At 45.9% G+C, this 26,938-nt stretch overlaps 1 protein-coding gene and 1 long non-coding RNA gene across 7 annotated transcripts; one reads left to right on the top strand and one right to left on the bottom strand.

Moving 5' to 3' along the window:
- Positions 80-6,225, top strand: LOC8083747 (TATA box-binding protein-associated factor RNA polymerase I subunit B). Of its 6 annotated transcripts, none has more exons than XM_021447606.1 (7): positions 81-454; positions 795-1,189; positions 2,755-3,381; positions 3,465-4,066; positions 4,153-4,309; positions 5,022-5,146; positions 5,629-6,225. In XM_021447606.1, the coding sequence occupies exons 3-7, from the start codon at positions 2,763-2,765 to the stop codon at positions 6,088-6,090; spliced, it is 1,965 nt and encodes a 654-aa protein (XP_021303281.1). In that variant the 5' UTR covers positions 81-454; positions 795-1,189; positions 2,755-2,762; the 3' UTR covers positions 6,091-6,225. The 6 variants fall into 6 exon arrangements, with proteins under 6 accessions (XP_021303279.1, XP_021303281.1, XP_002440921.2 ...); XM_002440876.2 differs by lacking the exon at positions 795-1,189 and having other exon boundaries at positions 81-475; positions 2,755-3,239; positions 3,330-3,381; XM_021447608.1 differs by lacking the exon at positions 795-1,189 and having other exon boundaries at positions 82-475; positions 2,755-2,898; positions 2,969-3,381.
- Positions 15,804-19,004, bottom strand: LOC110430613. Its single transcript, XR_002447993.1, has 2 exons — positions 17,519-19,004; positions 15,804-16,150 (listed from the first exon to the last, which is right to left on the bottom strand). It is a non-coding gene; the product is annotated as an uncharacterized LOC110430613 (long non-coding RNA).

The raw sequence follows: 26,938 nt of genomic DNA, 5'->3' as shown, positions 1-26,938 counted from the left end.
TTAGCCCATAACATTACGAGAGCCCAAGTTGGGAGTAGCCCAACCCAAAATCCCCAAACCCTAGTCACTTATCCCCAACTATTAGCCACCAGACCAGACATGCCGCACGCGAGACTCCCAGTCGCCTACCCCGCGAGCCGCGCGCGACTTTGTGCGGCAGCGGCGCTCTTCCTCGTCGCGAGTCGCGACTCTCCGAGTCTCCGTGCGGCACTCCCCGTCGTACCCTCCTGAGCGGAGCCTCCTCGACGCGGTGAGCCGGACAGCCGGTGACTCCCAGCGAAAAAGCCCTGTATGCTGCGGCACAGGCGCACAGCACTGCCCACCAGCCACCGCAGTCGCCAGGCGCTAGCCACGCACGGATAGCCGGCCAGGCGGGCCAGCAGCCCAGCACCTAGGCGAGCGCAAGCCAAGCCTGCTGCGGGCCTGTGTATGTGTATGTGTGCGCTGCTGCCTGGTATGTGTGCGCTGCTGCCTGGTAGAGTGTTGAACGACTGTTGTTTCGTTACTGTTGCCTGTTCGTGAATTGTTGCTTTTTTCCCTTCCAATTCGAGAGAACAATAACATATAAGTGTTGTGCTATTGTTTTATTGCTGCACTGCTCTTTAAATTGCGCCTGTTGAATGCATGAAAATCAGGCAAAATGCTGCCGAAATCTGCAATTGAATGATCTGAAATTTTTGGTTCCTTCGGTTAGAACCGAAACCGAACCGAATTACCTGAAACCGAAATTCCTTGGTTCCACGTTTTCTAAGGAACCGATCGGTTCTTGTTTCTCTTGGAACCGAATTTGCTAGATAACCGAAGTACCGAACCGATCGGTTTCGGTCAACCGAACGCCCATAGTGAGCCCTGGTGTCCCTCTCACATCAGGCGCGGCGGGGCCGGGGGCAGCCGCCGAGGGGCTACGAGCAGAAGCTGCTGGTGCTGACCGGGGCGACGCGCTTAGCCAGCGAAGTGCGGCGGCGGTCGTAAGGGGCAAGCTGCTCCTAATCTTCGGGGTGAGGTGCGGCATGGATTCAGGAAGGTGAGTGCTTCGTCTTCGCAGGGAATAGCTGCAACGCGCTGTAGGCCAGTGCAGCGACGGCAGACTACGGATTCCTGTTCGACGATTTGCATCTGCGGAGGAGCTTGGGCGATAGCACTGCTTCCTGTCCGTCAATTTGTGTCTGCGGAGGAGCTGGATTCCCAGGTAAGCTGTCTGGTTGTGTGATCTCTCAGTAGTTCTTGAGTGTTGAGAAATCTTGTTGCCTGCTTATATATTGCTTAGAAGCTAAGACTTCTAAGTTCTGTAAGTTAAGTTTGGGGAGAGATTGGTCGTCTGCTTGAACATTGCTTAGAGGCTAAGCCTTCCAAGCTCTGTGTGATAATATTTGAACAAGAGGGGCCAAAAGGGGATTCACAATTACCATGGGGCCTGAGAAGGAGACATTCTGCTCCTTGTCTTACAAACTCTGAATCATCAGTCGGAGAAGTAAGACCCTGGAGGGGATCCAAATTCTGGGTTCTTGACAATGTTGGTAGTGAAGATAGTGATGACGATGACTCTAAAAAGGAGAATAGAGACCCTGATAAACAAGAAGGAGTTCATGCGTGATGCAACGCAAGCCGGGTTCTCAGTAGATGATCTGCTAAGAGCTGAGACTCTGTTAACAGAGAATTTTCATTCCCCAAAGTTTGCTTCAGTGGATAGGGGAGGAGGCCATGTTAGGCATCCCCAACCATTGGCATCTAGGATCACGGAGGCAGTGGCCGATTTGTGATTCCAGAGAGTTGAGAAACCATGGAAGGGACCACTGCCGAAACCATGGTCCCCGCAGCCTAGGCAAATTGGGGACATAATGATCAAAGACCTACGGAAGTCCAACTCTCCTAAAACAGCAAAATATTTGAGAGATTTGTGCTTGGAGGAGAACACATGCATTATTTCCGATATAGAGGAAAGGAAGACAGGATTGGTTTCTGCGCTGGGGCAATCTTTGGGCTGTCCAATAATGTGCAGCCTCGGAAGATTTGGGGCAGACAGGTTAGTTAAAGTAGGATCTCACCCAGCGTTGAGAACAACACAAGGATTAAATTGCCTGTTTAATGCTGGGGACTACCGAGGAGTCTGGCAGCAAGAGGGGTCTCTCACCACCAAGAAAGCCTATTCGCGAGAGCAAGGTCAAGCGGGAGACAGAGGAAGAAGATGGCGGGCAACTTTGGTTCGCATGATAGAGGGGAAAGGGGGAACGTGGGAGCGTTTGGGCCCTATCATTGTGATCGTGGTACCGTAGGAGCAGGGCGAAGCTGGGGTGGACGGGATAGTTGGTCTTGGCGGGGCGGCGCTCCTCATGGCGATTTCAGAGGGGCTCGTCCTGGCAGGTCTGGAGGTTTCGGCAGGGGACGGGATGGACAGTTCCCTCCCCCTGCTGGGTGGAGGTGGCAGAGGCGGCTCTGGGAAGCAGGCACATGGTAGATGGGTGTGGCAGGAAGATGGGTGACAACCACAGGTGCAGGGAAAGGAAAACAGTGCTGGCGAACCTTCAGAAGTCGACGGTGCGGCTCCAGGGCAGGGGTCTGACATGGACTTAGATTTGTCTGTGGAGGATAGCTGAACATGCTTTCACCGCTATATTTTAACTTCAGTTTTATCTTATGCCAAAAGTGTTGGTTTCTTGGTTTTGTCTTGACTCTTTTATTGGTAATTGGAGTCTCTATCTGTAACGCACCTTTTTTTACAGGTAAAATAACTCTAAATTTGTGCACCTTCTTCAGGTGAAAACATGGATTACAACCTTGGTGACACCTCCCCCGATCCCTACGGTGGCGGTGGTGGAAGCATCCACCTAGTGTGTGATCATTGTGGCACCAGTGACAACTACAACACTGACGACGCTGATGATGGCCAATTCACATGCCGTACGTGCTCTGCTGTGCACACCACACAGGCAACTGCTGCTGACCCTCATTACTTCCCTGTCACTGGCAGCATCTCTGTTCGCCGTGTTGCCACCCAGCCCACCCCCAAGCTTGGTGCCCGCACACCCACCCCCTACCCGAGGACCCCTCAGGCTGCTCCTGTGCCTGCTGCTGCCGCTTTCGACGACTTCATGGAGCTGAGTGAGCCGCGGGACTTTGCTCCTGGATCTGGAACGTGGGGGGAGCCTGAGGATTTGGCAGCGCGGGTCCGCTGGCGCTATGTACAGGGTCTCCAGGTGATCCTGCAGCGGCAGCTGGAGGTGCTGGTGGAGCGGCACCAGGTAGGCGCGTTTGTGTGTGCTGTCGCTGGCATTGTCTGGGTGCGGTGGGTTGCTGCATCCAGGGTGTTTGACGGAATCTGGGTGCACCAGGTGCTCGAGGACCACAAGGCCACGGGGAGAGAGAATTGTTCTAGCAGCAGAGGTGAGCTGTTATGCTAGCCCTTGTTAGTCATTGCCATCAGATGAACTGAACAGACTCTGACATACATCTATCTCTTGTTGCAGACAACAAGAAACATGATGAGGTGAAGTATGAATCGGATGATGATATGTTGCTGCAACGAAAAGACAGGCGCAAGGTGGAGTTTGCCTTTTTGCGCTCGTTGAGGATGATGCTGCCGGTTTACTCAACATTGGCTGTTTGTTTCTTGGCCTGTCATATTGCCCGTGAAGCCATCCTGCCAAGCGACATTTACAGGTGGGCAATGGAGGGGAATATCCCTTATGTGGCTGCATTTACCGAAGTAGACAGGTTCCTTGGGAACTCTTTCCAAGACTGCCCTTTGGATGCAAGGCAGCTGTTCAGGCCAGTGCGAGTTATCGGAGCATGGCAACTGGAAGCTGCAGCTGGATCCATAGCACAAAAAGTAGGCTTGAGGCTTCCTTCAGTTAACTTCTATGCAATTGCTCACCGTTGTTTGAAGGACTTGTTACTGCCTATAGATAGAATCCTCCCCCACGCATGCCGAATTTATGAGTGGGCAATGCCTGCAGAATTATGGTTGTCTAGTAATCCTGCTAGAGTCCCTACACGGGTTTGTGTGATGGCTATCCTAATTGTGGCCCTACGACTTCTTTATAACATCAACGGTCAAGGGATATGGGAGGTGTGTTTGTCACATTGATTACCTTTCTTCAAAACATCCTAGGTCCTTGATAAATGCATATGACCTGAAGTAACCTTTCTTTGCAGAAGATTTGTGAGGAAGGAAGAAACACAAGTGAATCTCACCATGATACGAATTCATCAACTTCCAGGAAGCTTGAGGCTAGTAACAGTGAGGAGTTTGGCACAAGAGAACTGTTGTGTGCTATTGCAGCTGCCTATGATAAAATCAATACAACACATGGTAAATTTGAATTTCATTGCCTTGTCTACACATTATGTTTATCTTGTAGTACACATGGTAGTTTGCGGCATGCTTGTTCTGACTGTCAGTAGTTTATATTCCACCTGCTATATACACACTAAACGTAAGAATTGTTGATTGCATATTTCACATCTGCTGAATCCAAGACCGACGTATGTCTTTTTCTGTCAATCATTCTGTGTTTCAAAACTTAACAAAATATGCATAACTGTCATACACTACATGATTATTACTCCTCTGGTAATACCCTAACATAGAGCAATTAGCATCAACTTTTGCCATGCACAAACAGGGCAAACTGATGGAGAACATTGAACCACTTTGCCATGTTCTTCAATTAAGACAGTTTTACTTTTGTCCTTTTTTTCTTTCTAAAGATGTTGAGTAACTTTGTTTCAGTATTGGAATGGGAAGTGCAAGAATCTTTCTATGGTTTCTTTGAGTTAGAGAAAGTAGAACTTTGCAAAGTCAATAAGATGCTATTTCATGAATAAAATAATATGGCATTTTTTTGTGCAAGATTATTACGAATAAATTACTGACTTCATTGTATTCTTGTCTATATTTGAATTTATATCTTTGATAAAAGTTATCAAGGGTTCACTGGACATATTCTTGATCTTGGTTGACATTTTGTGTCTGGTGGGAATACTTCTTAATGGTAGGATACTGACTTGAAGTTTTCTTGCAGACTACTCAAGTGATCTCCGCTCTTATCTCAAGTACTGCAAGGAAGTTATTTTTACTGGGATTACATTTTCAGATGAAGAGAATCATCTAATAGAGATATTTTGGGATATGTACAAAGCCAGAGAGGTACTGCACTTTGATTGGCAGTGTTGTTAATTCTTGCTTATTTTCCTTTTGCATGAGGTGGATAAAATATCATATATGAAACTGTTAAATTGTGCCCATTATGGATCAATTGCTTTCCCTTATCATACTCTTGCGTAGTTCTTCCTGTCCTTGATATGTAACTATGTAAGCTTTAAACGACTTGATAAGAAGGTGTAGCACATCAGCTAATTTTATAGTAAACTATCTATAGAATACAAATTTAATCCCCATATTTGAAAAAAGGGAAAAATAACCAGAGAGGAATGGGGTGGGGACTTCTATTTGCAGAACTTTTGCGGCACTTGGTTATAAGCACAAATTGAGTTATACCTTGAACCTTAAATTTTGTTTGGTGTAGGATCCTGGTTAGATTTTATTATGATAGCGCCATTCTTGTTGGCTTGCACAAACTTTGTTTTCGAACTGTAAATTATTTTGATGCTTATGTTGTTTCATTGCAGGATGATAATCCAAAAGATCATGTAAAATCCCAGTCCAATTCTGTTGAAGACATTCCAATTACAAATGGAGTGAAGAAGCACTACCGAGATGGAGCTTTTGTTGAAGCAAGTTCCTTTTCTGCATCTTCAGGTCACGATGAAATGCAAATGCTCAAGTCAGAGATGCAAGATCATGGATTTCATTATATGCCACCTAGGAAACCAAGGAAATCAGATGGTTATCTTCGTTATAGGAGGAAGCGGCTAAGCGGTGGCTTTGTTTATGTTGCACATGCTGATTATTACATGTTGCTACGTGCTTTTGCAAAGCTTGCAGAAATTGATATTCGTATCATGCATATTAGTGTGTTAAAACTTGAGAGGAGACTCGCATGTATTGAGGAGCAAATTGAGAGAAGCTTGAACACCTTACAGAACTTTTCTACTGCAACAGGAGATGAGCTAAGATCTGTATCTGACTGAAGCTCCTAGTGTAGTCTCATACTCTGCTGTACTGCTGTTTTGGCATCTTGAGAAACATAATTGCCCTTGAGCATTATGCCTCCCAGTATTGCTGTTTTTACGTATACAAGCATTTAGTTTCATTCACTTTCTCAATCCAGGAATACAATGTGATTTTTTGGTATTATCTGAATGTGTTTATGTACTGATGGCACGCAAAGGAATACCCCCTCCATTCCTTTTCTGGAAAAAAAAGAGTCACATGTGTAACTGTCAAGGGACTGGTAGTTGTGGGTAGGAGGCCCTCGGCTACGGAGTTCGTAGCCTTGGTTCGTCGTCTTCTCCGGCGTGGTTATGCCGCACAGCCGTAGGCTTAGTTGAGAGGAGAGGGAGATTGGATGATAATGATCTTGCTTAATTCTCTCAGGTCTGGTTACAATGGTTTAAGGCCTCACGGCCGCACACAGCAGGAGCTGATCGCTCCTTGATTCTAGGCATGCAACAAACTTGCCAACTAACAATATCTTTCTAATTCTAATAATATCTTTCTATTCTTAGCCACTAAGATTGGCAACCGTGGCCTCCTGGGTGCGGCCAGCGCGCTCATGCGCACGGCGTATGTCGCGCGCGCGTCGTTTCCTGATATAGGGACGACCGTACATGACATCTCTCCCCGCCTCGAAGACCAGCTCGTCCTCGAGCTGGAAGGTTGGATACTGAGCTCGCAGGTCGTCGAGGTCCTCCCAGGTGGCAGATTCAGGCAGCTCACCTTGCCACTGCACAAGCACCTGCCGAACGCCCCGAGCGAGGCGGCCACGCAGCACCTTGGCTGGAGCTGAGGCAACAGCGCCGTCGATGATCGGAGGGAGCGTCGGAGGCGAGGTTGGAGGCGCGCCCACGAACTTCTTGAGGACGCCAATGTGGAACACGTCGTGGAGGCGCGCGCCGGGCGGCAGCTCCAAACGCACCGCCACCTCGTTGATCAGCTCCGCGATGCGGTACGGACCGACGTAACGAGGCTTGAGCTTGCCTGCTGTTGTGCGCGGCAGGGACGCAACAGTGCGTTGGCGCAGGCGCAGCCAGGCCCAATCGCCGACTTGGTAGGATACCAGCCGGTGGTGCTTGTCATAGTGCAGCTTGTGGACCGCCTGGGCCTGCTCGAGCCGGTACCTGACGTCGGCGAGGAAAGCCTCACGCTCCTCCATCTCCTGAGCCACTGCAGCGACCCGTGTCTCCCCCGGTTCATAGGAACGAATGGATGGGGGGTCACGGCCGTAGACGATCCGGAACGGCGTGTCGCGGAGGGAGGTCTGGTACGCCGTGTTGTAGATGTACTCCGCCCAAGGCAGCCAGCGGAGCCACTGTCGCGGCCGATCCCCCGTGAAGCAGCGTAAGTACATGACGATGACACGGTTGGCCGCCTCGGTCTGTCCATCGGTTTGGGGGTGGAACGCCGAGGACATGAGCAGCTGCGTCCCCATCAACCGCATCAACTCGCTCCAGAACGCAGAGGTGAAGACGGGGTCGCGCTCGGAGACGATGGACTGCGGCACGCCATGCAGCCGGACGATGTCGGTGAAGAAAGCTTGAGCCACGGATTCGGCGGTGTACGGGTGCGCCAGGGGAATGAAATGGCAATACTTGCTGAAGCGATCGACGACCGTGAGCAGCACCGTCTTGCCATGAACGCTGGGCAGCGCCTCCACGAAGTCGAGGCCGATGTCCGCCCATACGACGGAGGGGATCGGCAGCGGCTGCAGCAGTCCCGCCGGATGGAGGTGTTCCGACTTGTACTGCTGGCAGGTAGCGCAGGCCCGTACGAAGTCCTGCACCAGGCGCCGCATGTTGGGGAAGTGGAAGTCGCGCCGCAGCCGATGGAGCGTCCGATGCACCCCCTCGTGGCCGTCCGCGTGTACAGCCGCCATGATCTCGGGCAGGAGCGGGGAGGCGGGTGGAATGTACAGCCGCCCATCGAAGGTGACCATGCCATCCGTCACCGCCCAAGGTGCAGCACGCGTGCCAGCGCGCACCTCCTCGACGATGGCCGCCAAGGCAGGGTCCAGCGCCTGTGCCTGGCGCAGCCGGCTGATGAAATCGAAGCGGGGAGCTGAGATGGCCATGAGGTCACCCTCCTCTGTGTCACGGCGAGAGAGAGCATCCGCCACGACATTCGTTGCGCCCGACCTGTACTCAACAGAAAAATCAAAGCCCAAGAGCTTGCCCACCCAGTGGTGTTGTGGGATCGTTGCAAGGCGCTGATCAAGCAAATATTTGAGGCTGAAGTGGTCTGTTTTGACGACGAACTGCCGGCCCCATAGGTACGGCCGCCAATGCCGTACGGCCTGGACAAGGCCGATCAGCTCGCGCTCGTAGGCCGCGAGGGAGCGGTGGCGCGGCGCAATGGGGCGGCTGAAGAACGCCACCGGGTGGCCCTCCTGGACGAGGACAGCGCCGAACCCATGCGACGATGCGTCGCACTCGACGATGAAGGCCTTGGCGAAGTCCGGCATGGCGAGAACCGGTGCCGAGGTGACCGCTGCTTTGAGGGCAGCGAACGCCGCAGCCGCCTCGTCGTGCCAGACGAAGCCATCGCGCTTGAGAAGCGCCGTGAGCGGGGCTGCCACCGTGCCGTAGTTGTGGACGAATTTGAGGTAATAGCCCGCCAAGCCGAGGAAGCCCCGCACCGCCCGGACCGACCTTGGGGCTGGCCAGTCGACGATGGCCTGCACCTTGGCCGGGTCCATGGCCACCCCCGCTGCCGAGATCACGTGGCCCAGGTAGGCGACGGACGGGGCAGCGAAGGTGCACTTGCTGCGCTTGACGAAGAGGCGGTGCTGACGGAGCACGTCGAGGACGGCACGGATGTGGCGCAGGTGGTCTGCCCATGTCTTGCTGTAGATTAGGATATCATCAAAAAAGACAAGGACAAACCGCCGGAGGAAGGGCCGAAGAACGTCGTTCATGAGCACTTGGAAGGTGGCAGGTGCGTTGCAAAGGCCGAACGCCATGACCAGGAACTCATAGAGCCCGTCATGCGTGCGGAACGCCGTCTTGTGGACGTCCTCCGGGCGCATGAGCACTTGGTGGTACCCGGAGCGAAGGTCCAGCTTGGTGAAGAAGCGCGCACCATGGAGTTCATCCAATAACTCGTCCACGACGGGGATGGGAAACGCGTCCTTCACCGTCAACGCGTTGAGGGCGCGGTAGTCCACGCAAAAGCGCCACGCGCCGTCCGGCTTCTTGACGAGGAGGACCGGCGACGAGAATGGCGAGTCGCTGCGGCGCACGATCCCCTGCTCGAGCATGGCAGCGCACTGGCGCTCAAGCTCGTCCTTGTGGGCCGCCGGATAGCGGTATGGGCGGACTGCCACCGGCTGCGCGCCCGGCTTGAGGGTGATGCGGTGATCATGAGCACGTGGCGGTGGCAGGCCCGTTGGCTCAGCGAAGATGGCGCTGAATGCCTCCAGAAGCGCGTCGAGGTGGGGTTCGGGCGCCACCGTGGCGCTGATGGCGGCCGGGCCGGTGGCAGCCACGGCGGACCAGCAGACCGTGCGCCCTTGGCGCTGGAAGGACAGGCGCCGGCCGCGTAGGTCCCAGGCGATCGTCCCCAACTCGCCCAGCCACCGGGTGCCAAGGACGACGTCGTAGCCGGCCAGCGGCATCACGAAGAGGTCAGCCGGGTACACGACGCCCTCAATGGTGAGGGGGGCGGCGCGAATGACCCCCACACAGGTGACCCTTTCGCCGTTTGCCACCATCGCAGTGAGGCGGGGGCCCTGTTGGAGGGGCAGGCCGGTGCGCAGCGCCGCCGCTTCGGAGATGAAGTTGTGGGTGCTCCCCGAGTCGAGGAGGGCGACCAGCGAGGCCGGCCCAAGGCCGACGGTGACTTGCATGGTGTCGGCCACTGGCACCCCCGCGAGGGCCTGCAGCGAGAAGAAGGGCGCGTCCCCTTCAGCGGCCTGGGCATCAGCTGCCTGGACAGCGTCCTCGCCGACGTCAATCTCCACGCCGTCAACGAAGAAGATACGCCTGCAAAACCGGTTGTGGCCACGCGAATATTTCTCATTACAGTTAAAGCAGAGGCCCTGGCGGCGGCGCTCCGCCATCTCCTCCTGGGACAGGCGCCGGTGACCGTCGCCACGGCCCCCCACCGGTGGCGCTGGCAGGGCTAGCGGGGCTGGTGGCGCTGGCAGCGCTGGTGCTGCGGCGCGTGGTGGTGGCGGCGGCAGCAGCCCGCGCGCTCCCGGCTTGATCGGCGCCGGAGTCTTGGCGAGTTCCATCTGCTCCACCTGCCGCGCGAGGCTCATGGCGGCGTTGAGGGTGCCGGGGTTGAGGATCTGCACCGCGTGGCTGAGCGGAGGCAGCAGCCCCCCGGTGTACAGCTGGACGCGCTGCCACTCCTCGACGCGGCCGGCGTGGGCGAGGAGCTCTTGGAACCGATTGGAATACTCCTCGACCGTGCCGGTGCGGCGGCACTCGGTGAGCTCGAAGAACGGCGCAGACCGGAGAGTCGCGCCGAAGCGGAGGTTGAACAGCTCCTTGAACCGCCGCCACGTCGGGGTACCTTCGTCTTCCTGGAGCTGGATGTACCAATGTTGTGCGATGTCCTCGAGATTGTACGAGGCCATCCACACTTGCTCCTCCGCCAACGTGCGCTGCTGGCGAAAGTACGACTCGCATTTGTTGATGAAGAGAAGTGGGTCGGTCTTGCCATCGAACCGAGGGAAATCCCACTTCTGGAACTTGGGCGGCCGATCGGTGTCACGGGGACGCTCGGGCTGGCTGGCGCTGGAGGACGACGAGTCGGACTTCTCCTTGAGCTTGGTGATGTCGGCCTGCATGGCCTTCATCATCTCGACCACGTCGGCGAGGGAGGGCTCCGTCGACATGTTGATGGAGGCTGAGGAACTGGCGGTGGAAGGGGCTGGAGATGGTGGTGTGGTGGTTGATTCGGTGGGCAGGGAAGAGTTGGGCGAAGATCGCCGGACTCGTGATACCAGGTTGTCAAGGGACTGGTAGTTGTGGGTAGGAGGCCCTCGGCTACGGAGTTCGTAGCCTTGGTTCGTCGTCTTCTCCGGCGTGGTTATGCCGCACAGCCGTAGGCTTAGTTGAGAGGAGAGGGAGATTGGATGATAATGATCTTGCTTAATTCTCTCAGGTCTGGTTACAATGGTTTAAGGCCTCACGGCCGCACACAGCAGGAGCTGATCGCTCCTTGATTCTAGGCATGCAACAAACTTGCCAACTAACAATATCTTTCTAATTCTAATAATATCTTTCTATTCTTAGCCACTAAGATTGGCAACCGTGGCCTCCTGGGTGCGGCCAGCGCGCTCATGCGCACGGCGTATGTCGCGCGCGCGTCGTTTCCTGATATAGGGACGACCGTACATGACAGTAACTGTGGTTCCAAAGGGCTTCTTTCTGTGGCCTCTTGGCATTGGTAAGCAACCTGAGCACAACAAGGTCAGGCAGGATGTGGGTCTTTATTTGCTGATGAAGCAATATGTACCGAGAATTATGATCCCTTCGGCCCCGTTCGTTTTCACGGAACTATTCCCAGTCATAAATTTGTACTAGACTGGAACTGTTCCGCTCCGTTCCCGGTCTGTTCCGACTTAAACGAACATGGCCTTCTTTAGAATGGACATAATTATGTCAGGGTCCTAATCAGTACCGTAGTGGATTCAGCAACCGTTCCAGTAGTGACCTCACTGCTCGGCAAGTCGGCATCGATACTTGGGGATCTGCAATCATGAGGCATTTCAGTTTGGGAACTGTACTCAAAGATGATCAACGGGCTGGCCCAGCCCGGCATGGCACGGGCCCGTGCTAGGCACGGCCCGATAGGGCACGGGCCCGTATGGCCCGCGTGCCACCGGGCCGTGCCTCCATAGGCCATCGTGCCTGTCTGACGGCGCAGGCACGGGCCGTGGGCCGATTTTCGTGCCGGGCCGGCCCAAAAAGCACGAGGCCCAATAGTGCTTCGGGCCGGCCCATGGCCCGTTATAGGAAAAATACCAAATTTAATATAGAATTTAACAAAGCATAAGTAAATCACATCTAATTTGTAGACATTAATATTTCACAATTCACATAACACAATATACTCAGATCATATTTCACTTGTCAAAAATTACAAGTTTGACAAGTCACATAACGATACTTCAAGTTTCACAAATTTCCTGATACCGGGCCGACACCGTGCTTGCTGTTAAAAGCGGGTTGTGTCGTGCCACGGCCCGTTACGTGCTTCGGGTCGGCCCGGGCCTAGTTAGGATCGGGCCGGGCCAAATGACCGTGCTTTGGGCCGTGCCTTCGGCCCGCGGGCTGCATGCTCAACTTTACTGTACTGGCAAGAGGAAAAAGGCTGGATTCTGGGCTTTCAAAAAAAAAGAGAGGGGGGGGGGGGGGGGCGCTCAGGAATGTGGAACGGTGGTTGGGTGGGATAAACGGCAACGAAAATGGGCGAACCTAACAAAGGAATTTGACAAACCTTTTCTGTTCCCTAGTTATGATGCAAAATCAAATTTCAACATTAATTTGAAGACTGTGGTGCAACCCATTTTCTGAATCATTAGACAATAACAGTTCACTTGCATGCTTTCAATTGCACAGTGATGATTTTGGCTCTGAAACTAAACTTGAGTTGACCGGAAAAACATCACATTGCACTGAACGCTAATCTTACTATTACACTTTTGCATCTTGGGAAACAGAAACACAAATATTGTCCTTGATGGATTGCAGAAGTAGATGACTTTTTCTGTCCTATATAGTGATGGTTCTCCCATTGGGTGTTTTTTTTACCTACCGACCTGCTATATGATGTTTTCATTTTTGCTTCCATTTATGATGTTGTTAGGGTTAGTATAATTGGTACTGTCAAAGCTGCTGAAAGAACTAAAAAAAATCCTGCTGTGTTTGTGGAGTTTGATGCAGGCAAGCAGCTTGAGGAACTAGATATAAGAGACAGCAGGTCGGTTCAGTTGTGGCTTTAGTAAATAACCGCCTATGATAAATTGCATATTGTGTAAAATGATACCTGCACCTGTATCTACGAATTAAATTTTAAACTTATACCCTCACATGTTGGGTACGATATCAGTGGTACCTTCACACGCGAGTACAATAGTGGAGTTCTTTGTATTTTTAGCATTAATGGGTGAAGCGACATACCTGCATCTTTACCCATGGCTAGAATCTTATAACGTGCCCACACCCGCGGGTAAAATTCAGATGCCTTCTCGTCTGTATTTGTTTGCTGCTGACTGAAGTGTATGCAACTTTTAATGGAATCACCTTGATGTACCTTCCAACACTTGGTATAATTGAGCATGGTGATTGGGTCTAGATCTGGTGTGTGAGCTAGGCTGCTGCAGCCTCTTGGTGGCAACTAAAGATGGCAATCTTTACCCGAAACCCGAAACTCAATGGGTAATTATCTCATTAGGGTAAGGGTATGACTATTTTTTTACCCATAGGTAAGATAATGAGAAAAAAACGTTACCCAGCGGGTAAGGGTATGGGACTGCATTGCCCATACCCGTTAACCCATGGGTAATTTTAACTCGATTCAATAAGTTAGAATCATGGGCCAAAATCACCATACACAGTCCAAGCCCAATAAAGATCATATATAATGTTGTCAAACCTTAGACCCTCACCCATCCGCTCCCTCCCCTTTCCCCTATCTGCTTGCGGCGGCTGCACAGCACGGGAACTTATGAATTTTGCCACTTGATATCTAGTAATTACTTGATCAGGTGTTCATGGAGCTTGTATATTTGATGATTTTATTAATAACTTGTGATGCTTTGGCTAAAATTAGGAGCCTGAAATATTTAAATATATATTTATTTTTTATAAGTATTCTTAGAATCATGGGTAAGGATAACTCATGGGTTACCCGTTACCCGCGTGGGTAAGGGTATGGGAAAAAACTCTTACCCGTACATGTGTATGGGTAAATTAGCGGGTAAAATATTTTCTCATGGGTAAGAGTATGGGTAGCATATACTCAGCAGCAGGTAATTACCCATTGCCGTCTCTACTGGGAACATCTGTTTTGTTCCAACTAGACATTGGACAGAGCTGTGGAGTACTTGAAATATAGGGCCAACTAGAGCTTACTGTTTTAAATGTGACAATAAATTGGTCGTATAGGCTTCAATGATTAATTAATATTTGTTGTGTAGCAGGTTATTGCACCTTGAATATCAGTTTGGGTGGGTTAGTGTTGTTAAAGTAGGAAATGTAAATGCGATAATAGAAAGGAAGAACTTGTATTTAGCATTAATCTAAGGACAGAATAATACAAGGTGAAGTGGTGCGGTAAAAGGGTGTCTAGTCATAAAAGGACAAGACAACCATTCCCACTAGGACATCTACCTCTGTGGTGGCCATATTAAACTGCCTACTCTAATCTTGATAAGATCACTCCTCTGTCTATTTGGGGATGCAACTTGAAGATGTTTGAAATCAATGCAGCTGTGAAATCAATTATTCCCGCTTGGTCTAATCTTCCTGTGAAATCAATGCAGCTGAAATTATATAGCTGAGATTCCTTGAAAAAAAATATGGAAAAAATCTAAAGAATATACTGATGTAACATTTGAACTCCTAAATCCAGTGGGAAAACAAGAAGAAAGTAGTATGTGATATATATATATATATATATATATATATATATATATATATATATATATATAGAGATATAGAGAGAAACATTGAGTATCTTTGTTTTATTATTTTTAATATTTTTCTGTTTTTGTGTGGGCCAGAGAGAGACACAAAAAGAGAGAGAGTGCTCTCCAGTGCGTCTCTTTCTGCTATATTGTGACTTATAGTGTAAAATACTATCCCACACTATCTGTGTGTCTCTGTGTTTCTCTATTGTTCTGTCTTGTGTGGGCCTGAGTGAAGATATTAAAAGAGAGTGAGCGTGTCTCACTATCGCTCATACTTTTATCTACACAGATTTGGATTGCGATATAAAACAATATTAGACTATATATATATATATATATATATATATATATATATATATATATATATATATATATATATATATATATATATATATATATATATATATATATATATATTATACTCTGCAGAATACCATATTGTGTAGCCAGGCCGGTCCATGCACCCAGCAGCGCGTTCGAACTGAGCAGGCAATAAGCGTAGGTAACTGCCGCTGCATGCACGTCATTATTATGTGCTAATTGCCGTAATTATTATCCGGCAGCTGAGGCATTTTTCACGGTCCGTGAATACTGAGGTCAATGCATGCATGTTTCCAGGATGCACACTTTGCATTATCATATTTGATTATGGTAATTCTTCCTCCAAATTATCATAATAATTTAATAAGAGAATTACATTGATTTGAATTAATAATGAGAATTTACTAAAAATAATATGTAATTTGGAGAGAGAATTACCATAACTTATTATTGTTATAGTAACCGGCCACTCGAGTAAGAAATATTTTTTATAACTTTTTGGCCAACTTTGGTGTGAGATTTACCATAATTTAGTATAAAACTATTTTAAGATTACGATAATACTTGGTCACGATATAGTTCAGTGTCAAGCAATTCTGAGTTACTAATTACTATAATGTCAGGATCAATTTACCGTACAACGTGGTTACTTAAGGTACCACTTACTATTGACTCGGTTAATTTTCGATGAACCAATTACGATAATCAGAACAGGGAGTTACGACAATTTGAAATCTGTTTAAAGAAAATTTTGAAACAACCATAATATGTCTTTCCAAAGACATGTACATTGATACATTTTTCCATCATAACAAAATAGAAGTGTAAATCATACAAGACACTGTCCCCATATATTTTGAACCATGACACGAATCAAAATCCTGTGCGCCAGCATAAGCATCCCTACTGGATCTGGATGCCTATTTTGCAGCGGCATAAGCATCCCCAGATGCATGACCAATGGCCGGTGGTCAAATTGAAGTTGATGCAGAACACATATTAATAGTTGTCCTCAAATATAATGAAGTCAAGCAGACATAGCCTAATATTTGTTCAAATGCCTTTCTCACCTGAAACATCATGATAAGAATAGTAAATATTATGGTTTTCTCTGGAACCAGGACATACAGAAAATTGTAGATCGGCATAATGACCATAATCTTTTCTCTAGTATCTCTTTCAATTAGATTCTTACGTACATAAAAAGTAGAGTATATGTAAAAATAGATCATCATGCCACACCTATTTAAATATATACTTGATTGTATATTTAAAGGCTTCAGAAATGCAGTTTCTGTATATCTATAGTGCGATAGATTTAGCACTATGATGATTAGAACGAATAATGAAAATAAATAGGAGTTACCAAAATTTGTTAAATGTTTTACTAGAAAATATATGCCATTGTCACTATAATTTATGGCTTGCTATCCTTGTGAATTGACAACTGATTTACAAGAATTTAGCGCATGATTTACAAGATTGAACCTTGCATGTGAATTACTATAATGCATGCCTTCCTGTCCTTGTGAATTTGACATTATGGCTTACAATAACTTCATACATGATTTACAAGATTGAACCTTGCATGTGAATTACTATAATGCATGCCTTCCTGTCCTTGTGAATTTGACATTATGGTTTACAATAACTTCATACATGATTTACGGAATCTATGCTCTTGAAATTTTAGGGTTGTGCAATTTAACATTGTCAAACCTGCCATGGCATAAAATTGTTCAGATGTTATGATCACTACAACAATTCCCAAATCTCCATGCCTAACCAGATCAGCAAAAAAACACTAATAAAAGTTGATCTATAGTGAAGCAATAATATATGACAGTCAACTTAAATGGACTAAAAATCCAAACTACTCTGGCCAGCGAGGTATTAATTTTCAGTACCCACGAAAGTGAGAAATAAAAAAAGAATCACTCTTGAGAAATACTACTACTACTTAGCAACATAGGATCCATTGCTGGTGGACAAGTGAAGCTTACGACAATTTCATTAATCTCCTATAGAATCATGATTGCATTTCGATCGGATACAGTTTAATTACTCGCCAGCTCTGATGAAAGAACCTATTATAATAAGTACAGAACCCAAAGCAAATTAATAAAATATCATAAATTTCTCTCTGATTTACGACAAATAAATTTACAATAATTAAATAGCAAGTACAGATCTGAAAATTTACAATAATAAAATATCATAAATTTCTCTCTGATTTACCCAAAGCATGTATTGTGTTGGATCTAAAATCCACTATCATCTTGTGCTACGCAATAACAATTTCTACTCATCAATCCAGCCAAAATATTATGATGAGCTATATCACGATCAGATCTGAAACAAAGGTGTTCGTTCAAACAAAAAAGATCTAAAACAAAATAAATTTATTATGGGATTAGTGCTAGTACGGAGCGGCTCACCTGGATAGGCTGCATAAGTTTTTCTTCACAAACTGTTCGTCGGAAGCTTGGAGCAGTGCGGATCGAGCCTTTGAGGTATTCACGACATAACTTACACTGGTACCAAATGGGTATTATGAATATAAGTATTTACGTAAATTTTCGACTATGGTTGACGATAAAAATTAATAAGGATGATCAAAATTACCATAATGAAGATAGGGAGCTACCAGAATTTAGGGTCATGGTATTCTGATGCTACTCAAATCAGGAGTACAATAGGCTGTTAAGTAATTACAGTAATTTGAATCAATAATTTAGTTAGGGACTAGCCAAAAAAATTTCTCAGATGATATCGATATATTACAATATATTTATGTCCTTTATATATGAATCACTATAATCTATTCTAACTATACTACTACCTTTGTACTCTGTTCATAAAGAATACAAAATCAAAGGATCTGACATTCAATAAATTTTGGTTTAAAAAAACAGCCAGCTAACACAACCTAAAATCAATAGGATCTACAAACCTTCACACTCTAGCTAATGTGGCCAATAGATCTGTAATAATAAACAATATTTCAACCTTCGGGAGTCACAAACAGCTACCAAAACCCAGATGGCTAATCAGACAAATGGAATTAACTAAGTGACTGATGAATAGTTAATCAAGAAATTACCATAAGAAATCGATAGTCTTCCTAAATTCGTGACTCTGATTCAGGTAAAAAAATATCGTAAATACCTCTCTGATTTACGACAAACAAAGTTACAAGAATTAAGTAGCATGAACAGCAGCATGTATTGTGCTTGATCTAAAATACGGTATCATTTAGAATATTGGTTCTGAGACTATTAATAAAATTGCTAAAACCATGCACACTGAAACAACTAACAGGTTCCTGAATCTGAATACGAACCAAAAAAGTGTAATCTGGTAAGGTTGATTTTCAGAAAACATGAGTAGAACATGAACTCGAGAATGGCACCGGAAGAGAGAACGACGCTCCGCCGTCACCGGGGAAGGAGCTGTGGGGCGCAGGGCGAGCCACACCGTCGCCTCAAGCCCCATCCACCACTGGTTGGGGATGGGAAGCCACGCACAGCAAGGGGCCGCCGTGCCCGCCGGTTGGTCGTGCCGCCGCGCCCGTGGGGACGCAGATCAGGGCGGGGAGGCGGAGGGCTGGCCACCGACGCCGCCAGGAAGGTGAAGGAGCCGCCGCCTCGTCGGGAAGGTGGAGGAGCCGCCGCTGCGACAGGGAGAGGGCTACGCCAAGTGGGGTGGCGCTGCGCCCACGGTGCCGATTCGGCGGATGAGAGGGGGGAGCTCCGGCGCCGATGTGCTCGGTGGGTTGCGGGCGGACGCGGGTGAGGTGTGGGGGAGAAATCCCGATGTGTTCGGGGGTGGGCGGATGCGGCCATGCGAGCGAGGTGTCGGTGTTGGATCGTGGAGACCGGAGAAATCAACGTGATTCATTATTGGATATTGGGTTGTGGGACCGGCCACAAGCTCAGCCATGCGGGAGAGAGATGCATGCTAGCGAGATTGGCTCGGTGGGATGGCCTGGCTACAAAATATTATATTCCGTAGCTGGCTATAGATAAATAGGTCTATATATATATATATATATGGTGAGTTTTTTTACACGTACGTGTATCTACTCGTACCTCCTTACGGGTCCGTCAAAAATCCACTAGAGAAGACGCGGTGCATGCATGGCGCATTTGATATTGAGAATGCCAACCAGAAAAGTAGCGGGTACGTTAGAAATCCAATAGGGAAGAGACGGTGCATGCATTGCGCATTTGAATTTTGAATGCCAACGAGAAAAATGGGTACAGCAGATTGGAATACGTGTACATACTTTAAAGTATAGTATTTATACATATTTTTTGAAATGGAGTATATGCACATAATTTTTATATATAATAGAGTATTTATATATATTTATTGGAATGGAGTATCTGTAAGTATATACATTTTTTTTGGAATGGAGTATCTATACCTATATACTTTTTTGGAATAGAGTTTCTGTATATACTTTTTGAAATGAAGTATTTATACATATTTTTCGGAATAGAGTATGCATGCATACATATGTCAGGATTTACATAGTATAAGTGTATACTAAACCACGTACGGAGATATACAAAACAACGGAGCATGGCAACACTGTCGTACATATATATAGTTTAGTGGAACAAATAAAAATAATATATGCACTGCATAGCCATTGTATACACTTTTTGGATGGGTGTATATATATACTTTTTGGATGGAAGTATATGCAGATACTTTTTTGAATGAGAGTGTATATACACATACTTTTTTGACAAGAATATATACATACATACTTTTTAGATGGGAGTATATATACTTACTTTTTAGAAGGAAGTATATATGTATAAAAGCAGATATACAACATGTCTGTTACATAATGTGAGACCTTATAAGGAGTATATTGGTACATATATTATTCTACACATTAGTATGAATACATAAACGTTTATGCGTAAAGCGTATGTATATTTTCAAATTCTATGAACAATATGATAACATACACATGTATAACGGGAAGTATGACGATCTGGAACTGGAACAGATGGCCGAGGGCCATGGGCAGGCCACACGGATTTGAGGTCGACGACGACGCTAGCACGGAAGGGGAAGACGAACCCGGCGGATGGCTGCTGGGAAAACGGAACCTGCGGCACGCATGGACGGAGGCAGATAACGTCGTCCCACAGATCGGGGGGGTCGGAGTCTAAGGCATGCGTAGGAGAGGGAGTGGTCGCAGCCCAGAGTCAGTGTGCAGGGATGGGGAGCCGGATGCGGAGATGCTCCACTGTAACTTGAGCTCGTCGCCTTCGTCGTGGTCGGTAGGCAGCGGCAGCGTCAGCTCTACAAACCCAGCGGCATGGTGCAGGGCTGGAGGCTCGAGAACTGGACGAGTACGTTGGCAACGCACCGGACCGCTCGGAAGTAGGTGACGAGCATGGCTGCGAGGTGCACGGACGCGCAGCAGATCCCGGCGCTACCAGCACAGCATGGCCACCGGCGACAGCAGAGGAAAACGGCAGGGATGGCAGCGGCGCATGGGAAACCTCAGAGGCTAAGCCTCCGATACTTTTGAACTAGAAAATTTCGGATCACTTTCGATGGACGAGCAAAAATATAAGCTGTGGAAGCCGCTAATTTCGGATCTATGGCGGGGTGGATGATGACCATATCTAAAATAAATAAATTAATAATTAATTACATACTCCTAACAGGTAGTGATCTGTACATTGTGATCCGATAAGATTACACCTTTCTTCATGACACGATCGGTTGGAGTAACTACACGTACGTGTAAAAAGAAGTTTTTCTATATATATATATATATATATATATATATATATATATATAGAGAGAGAGAGAGAGAGAGAGAGGGGTATACTATCAGCAGCTTAGGCAAACCCCAACCGGTCCAACCAAATCAAAAAAAGCCAGCCTGACGAGCCATACAACGAAGCCCGTTGGCCCATCTGTCGGCCCACCAGGTCCACCTTCTCAGGCCATATATATATATACTCAAGCTCTAATCTTCACTCACCCCTAGCCGCCACCCTGCTGCCGGCCGCCACCCACTGGAGTGTGCCCTGCCGTCCTTGGAGCTTCGATGGCGGGTCCACAACAAGGCCGTCACGCGAGGGGATAGCGACGGCGACCATGTGTCGTAGAACTCGTGGCTGCGCGCGGGACGACTACGGCGAACGGCTACTGCGGCGCGGGGCGGACGGGGTCGGCGGCGGCAGGCACGCGATGGGGTAGCGGCAACCTCGACGACGTGTAGGTGCAACGGAGCAGCGGCGTGCATGCATCGGCAAGGTCCTGCTTGCGGAGCAGCAGCGTGGCTCCTTCTGCTCCAATGCGCTCCTCCGAGCATTGGCGACGGCGTACTCTCCCTGGATCTAACATCGTAGAGGCGCCCTTCCCACCACGGTGAGTTCCATGGATGTGGCAAGGCCGAGGCGTCGCATCCTTGCGTCCCGAAAGTGGCCGGAGCGCCCGTTCTCATCCTGACCATGGCCACGACGCCCGTCCCCATTCCAGGCGATGAGTGCGGACTTGACGGCCCTAGCTGTGGCTTTGGCGGCGGCACCACCAGACCAGTGGAAGCAGGAGGTCGGACATGTCAGCTTCTCCCACTCCGGCACCGGCGGGCACGGCCTCACACTTGGATCTAGACAATAACACACCTCTGTGTTAGCCGGTCAGCAGCAGGTGTACAACCAGCAGATGCCTGCGTTCATGCATTGTGGAGATGAAGAGAACAACTTGGCTGAGCATCCACAGGACGACGACGTGGTCCAGATTTCCACAACAGATGCAACCTCCTACTTCCACGCTGCATCACATGCTGCAAAGCAGGTGTGGATCCTCGTTCAGGAGCGATATCAGCTCCTTGACTACTCGTGATCTTCTAGTAAAGCTGCTACGTTTTGTATTTGTTGATTTTTTTTTAATCTACTCAAGCCACTATACGATTTTTATGCAATGTGTATCACCCTCTTGCAGCCAATGGGATGGAGATACTAGCAGGCACGCGTCATTTTGCTAAATTTCTATGTTTTTGATCTAGATCCACATGCACCTGAGTGAGAAATTTGCACAGCATGCATCCCTAGTTTTTATGCATGCATAATTTTTATAATTCTATATATTGTTGGTATACGACAGGATGCTCTTGCTATTTGGTGGATTGGACGACATCGGGACAGGACAGGATGCTCTCGCCAGCGACATAGAGGCGCTCCTCGTGAGCTAGGACCACACGATGGTGGGATGCTGATCCCAAGAGGAAGATAATACTTTTTATGCTTGCAAGCATAGGTTTAGATGCATGGTGAAAATGTGATTATGCTTAGTTGTATAGGTTTCCACCCCAATTGCATTCAAATTTCAAATTCCAAATGAGTCTATATACATTGCGGAGCACTCTTTTATGCATTGTTAGAACAAATTTGTTTGAATAATTATATGTATGCACGTACACAATTTTATACGTTGGGGCTTTAACGGGTTTAGATAAAATATTCTCTCCGGAGGGTGGTTTACTGGGTTCTATGCATTGTTTCTTAATTAATTATGCACCCTACAAAGTGGGTTTAGGTTCTATATATTAATGGAACAGGTTTCTATACATTGTGCTTTGCATCAGCATGTGATCTTGCTATACTTTCATTTGGATACTATGCTTGCATGCATACTTTTCTATGCATGCTTAACTGTGTATTAATTTCATGGATGCATAGAAACTTTTTGGATGCATTTAAAATGTTCAGATCCATAGTCCGCCGTTCAATAGTGAAATTGAGTTCGCCACATCTGCTTGCTTACTGCTACAATTACCGTACTTAGTGAACCGTACTTTTTGTCTACTACTGCATGTTCTCAAGAGTGAATTTGGATACCCCAAATTTGACAGCACAAAATGTCTGCAACTGTTGCATGTTCTGAGTAGTGAATTTGGTTACTCCTAAGATAACTAGGAGACAAGTAGGATGCAGTACAGTCTAGGCTCACAATGGTTGTTCATATTTGATTTTATTCTTATAAATTACTGACCTATTAAGCATATATTTGATGCTAAGTTCAAGGCAATAATCTCCGTATCATGTTTAAACCATTTTGTGTGAGGAATATGGCCATGGGTTACTATGCTTACATGCATACTTTTCTACGCATGCTTTCTATGGCCATAGCTTACTATACTTACATGCATACTTTTCTACGCATACTTTTCTTTGATTTCTATGACAATACGAGTAGTTCTCTATGAATTTTGATTGCTTGTGCTTTTTTTGCAGATTTGGAACACATGGCACATATGAGTTAGTGTGCTTGCAGCACTGTAATATGGATCAGTCCGTAAAGCTTCTCTAGATCGAGTGACTAGCAGCAGGTGCCGTGAAGCTTCTCTTGGTTCATCTAAAAAATGCCTACTGTTCTGTGTTCTTTGCTCTGAATTTTCATAGCCCTCCCACGTTGGTGGCATTTGGATGGACATTGCGAGTGGAATCATTTTGGATATGAAAAAAAACCACGAAATATGTTGTAGTGGCAAGCTAGGCCCTACTAGAATTGGCAAGCTAAGCTTGCCTAGCTGAGCAATATTTCAGCTCAACGAGACTACCAAACAACCCCAATTTTGCTTTTTGCACTTGAATGAATAAGTTTGAGGCAATTATTTTGCTTTTTGCTTTTTGCACTTGTTCTGCCTGACCTTTCCACTCTAGAGCAATCAACTAATCATTGCTTTGATCTTGTAGGACTGGAACAGCAAGAACAAGAGGAGAAAGAGGGACACACATGATGCATACAAATTAAAATCTTACTTTTGGAAGCATAGAAATTGAAATATTAAATTTTTTGATGCATAGAAATAGACTTCTTTTTCATCTAAGCTTGAGGCTTTTTCTATGCTTAACCTTGATATAGTGTGATCTGCTGGTTGTTTTGGGATTCTATGCGTTGTTTCTCTATTATTTATTAGTCCCCAAAGTGACAATAATGGTTTGGTTTAGGATTGTCACGATTTTGGATAACATAATCTCCCCACAGTAAATTATTTGTGCCTGCTAAAACATGTTTATATGTGTTTCTTGCACGTATAAGGATTTTGCGCATCTAAAGCATGTTTCTATACCTTTCTTTGCCATTGTAAGTTTTTTTACGCCTACTCAAATATGTTTCTATGTCTTTATTGAGGCGCAGGAAGGTTGGAACGATTCCTTTATTTTTGGTGTGAGGTCAATGGTGGCTCGGACATCATACGACATGACTTGCGACGCTCACAACTTCCTTGGCTTGAGACAGTGGCGTATTGTGATATTAGATATAGCTGATGCGTCAATGTAAAAAGTAAGGTTTCCATATGTTGTGTCTATATGCTTGGATGATACGAGCGAAACTATTGATTTCTATGTAACCTCTGTTGGTTCAATATTTGGTTAACTGAGTGTCTATGCAGGTTGTGAGTTGGGAACATTATGGATAGTCCACACTAGTATGTAGTGTTTTGTATGTTTCATTCCCTTAAAAGGAAGTATGGTGTAAAGTTTCTATACATTGTTGCTCTATTAAATAAACATATCCTCGTGCAAAGAACGGTGTGGGTATGGGTAGTGATGGTCTTGGTTGTAATAGACCCCCATAGTAGGAAGCATGATGTTATTATAGACAATCATGGTTGTGTCAGGTGGAATGTCCATCTCATGGAGAGGTTACGAAGCAATGAAATTAACTTTTATTCATTGAACTACTAATTTGTATGCAATGTGGGACTAAAAACATTTATGCGCATCTTGACTATTGATTCTATGTACCTACTAGGTCATCATGTGCTAGCATTCAAATTTCAAATTTTGAAGAAGACAAGATCGTCCCCATGTGGTAACAAAATTAATTTTTATTCATCCAACCATTAATTTCTATTCAATGTCGGCGCTAAAAACTTTGCTACGCATTTTGACTAGTGATTCTATGCATTTAATCGGTCATTACATGTCATGATTCAAATTTCAAATTTTGAAAAATATGAGGTCGTCTTGATGTTTCTTGCTCATAAGATCTATTTGGATATCAGATGTATAAAACTTTGTCTCACAGTGCGTAAAATTATGAATTTTTATTTTTTTCAAAAATATATTCACAATGGATCTTGAATCGTGCACAAAAATATTAGGAGTTCAATGGTGAAAACCTTTTTGAATCGGATGTTTCGTTGAGAAATTGTCGTGAAAAAACGGAAGAGATTAGAGTGGAGGCACGCATGCAGACATGTGTCAGTATGTGTCAGGCTATGTCAGCTGTTGTTAGGTGTAACGTCCAGATTATAGAGAGATTTTTATGCAGTAACGAATTGATTTTAATTTATACAACTACTAGATTTTATGCATTGTCGTGATAAAAACCTTTCTGGATAGCTTGACATAGGATTTTATGTATCCAAACGTTTGGGTCTTCAGAGGTCCCCACCTGCGTGTGCGTCAGCTTCGTGGAGGTTGGGTGAAGTGGTTGACTGACTGGGGCTTCCAATATCTAATTGTAGCCCGGGTGAAAGAAAAACCATAAATGAGTTTAAAGAACAATAGGTGTAATTTGTAAATCACTATGGCCTTGTTTCCCAAAAAATTTTACAAAATTTTTCAGATTCCCCGTCACATTGAATCTTTAGAGCTATGCATGGAGTATTAAATATAGATAAAAATAAAAACTAATTGCACAGTTTGGTCGAAATTGACGAGACGAATCTTTTAAGCCTAGTTAGTCTATGATTGGACAATTTTTGTCAAATACAAACGAAAGTGCTACAGTGTCGATTTTGCAAAATTTTTTGGAACTAAACAAGGCCATAGTCTTTGATATCCCATTTAAAAGCCCCGTAATAAAAATTTGGAGATACAACATGTAATATCAAAACTCCTCCAAAACCTTTCTAAAAATATGAGAAGATGATATATTGACATGCTGTTGAAACTCCTATGACACCTAATGAAAAAGTCATAATAATATGATATAACAAGGTTTTAAATAGCGGGCTAAGGTGTTTAGCGGTTTATATCTAAAACAGCTAAATCGGGCTATAGCAGCTAAATTGTACATGAACACAAATAGCGGTACCCTGCCTTAAAAGGCTATAACGGGCTATAGTGGCAGCAATAGCGGGAGATTAAAAGGATATAACATATATTTTTATTGTCTCATTGTAAACTCCCTTGTGAAAACCTTAAGAGGAAAAACTCATAAATAAGTTTAGAGAAGAATAGTATGATATGTGGATCATAATGGGAATAACCTCCTCTAAGACCAATGAGAAAAATATGAGGAGGAATGTACATCTTTGATATCCTCTCAGAAAACCCTTTGAGGAAAAAATCAAAGATACGACATACTAGATGTCCAGAATATTCCCTTTAAACCCTTCGATAGAAAAATAGGATATATGACATATTCTTGTATATTGTTATTGCCTCATTAAAAGCCTTTACGAGAAAATTTTGTGTGGAAAACTCATATAGGAAAAAGACTACAACATATTGATAATGTTTCTAAACAGGTTATTATTGAGGAGACTCCTAAACCTTGCAACTCTCAAAGTTACTAAATAACAATTCTATGAAATGTGGATGTATGTATCGACTTAGTGAGTGAATTTGCAAATTTATCACAAGACTACTTTTGCAAGATGTTTATTTTCCAATGTTTGTAATTTATATGGATAAAATATTTTGGGGCAATATAATATGTATTATTCGCTTATATTTAATAGACATTGTTGTTTATTCATTTATGTCATTGTTGCATGTGTGAACATTGATCCTGGTATACATAAGGGTTGCATCTAATTTTGTTATTATAACCAAGGTGTGACAACTGATAAATTTCTT

The sequence above is a fragment of the Sorghum bicolor genome, chromosome 9 (genome assembly GCF_000003195.3).
Source record: "Sorghum bicolor cultivar BTx623 chromosome 9, Sorghum_bicolor_NCBIv3, whole genome shotgun sequence".
Classification (NCBI taxonomy): Eukaryota; Viridiplantae; Streptophyta; class Magnoliopsida; order Poales; family Poaceae; genus Sorghum; species Sorghum bicolor.
The sequence above is the reverse complement of the archived record's forward strand: the minus strand, read 5'-3'. Positions and strand labels throughout refer to the sequence as shown.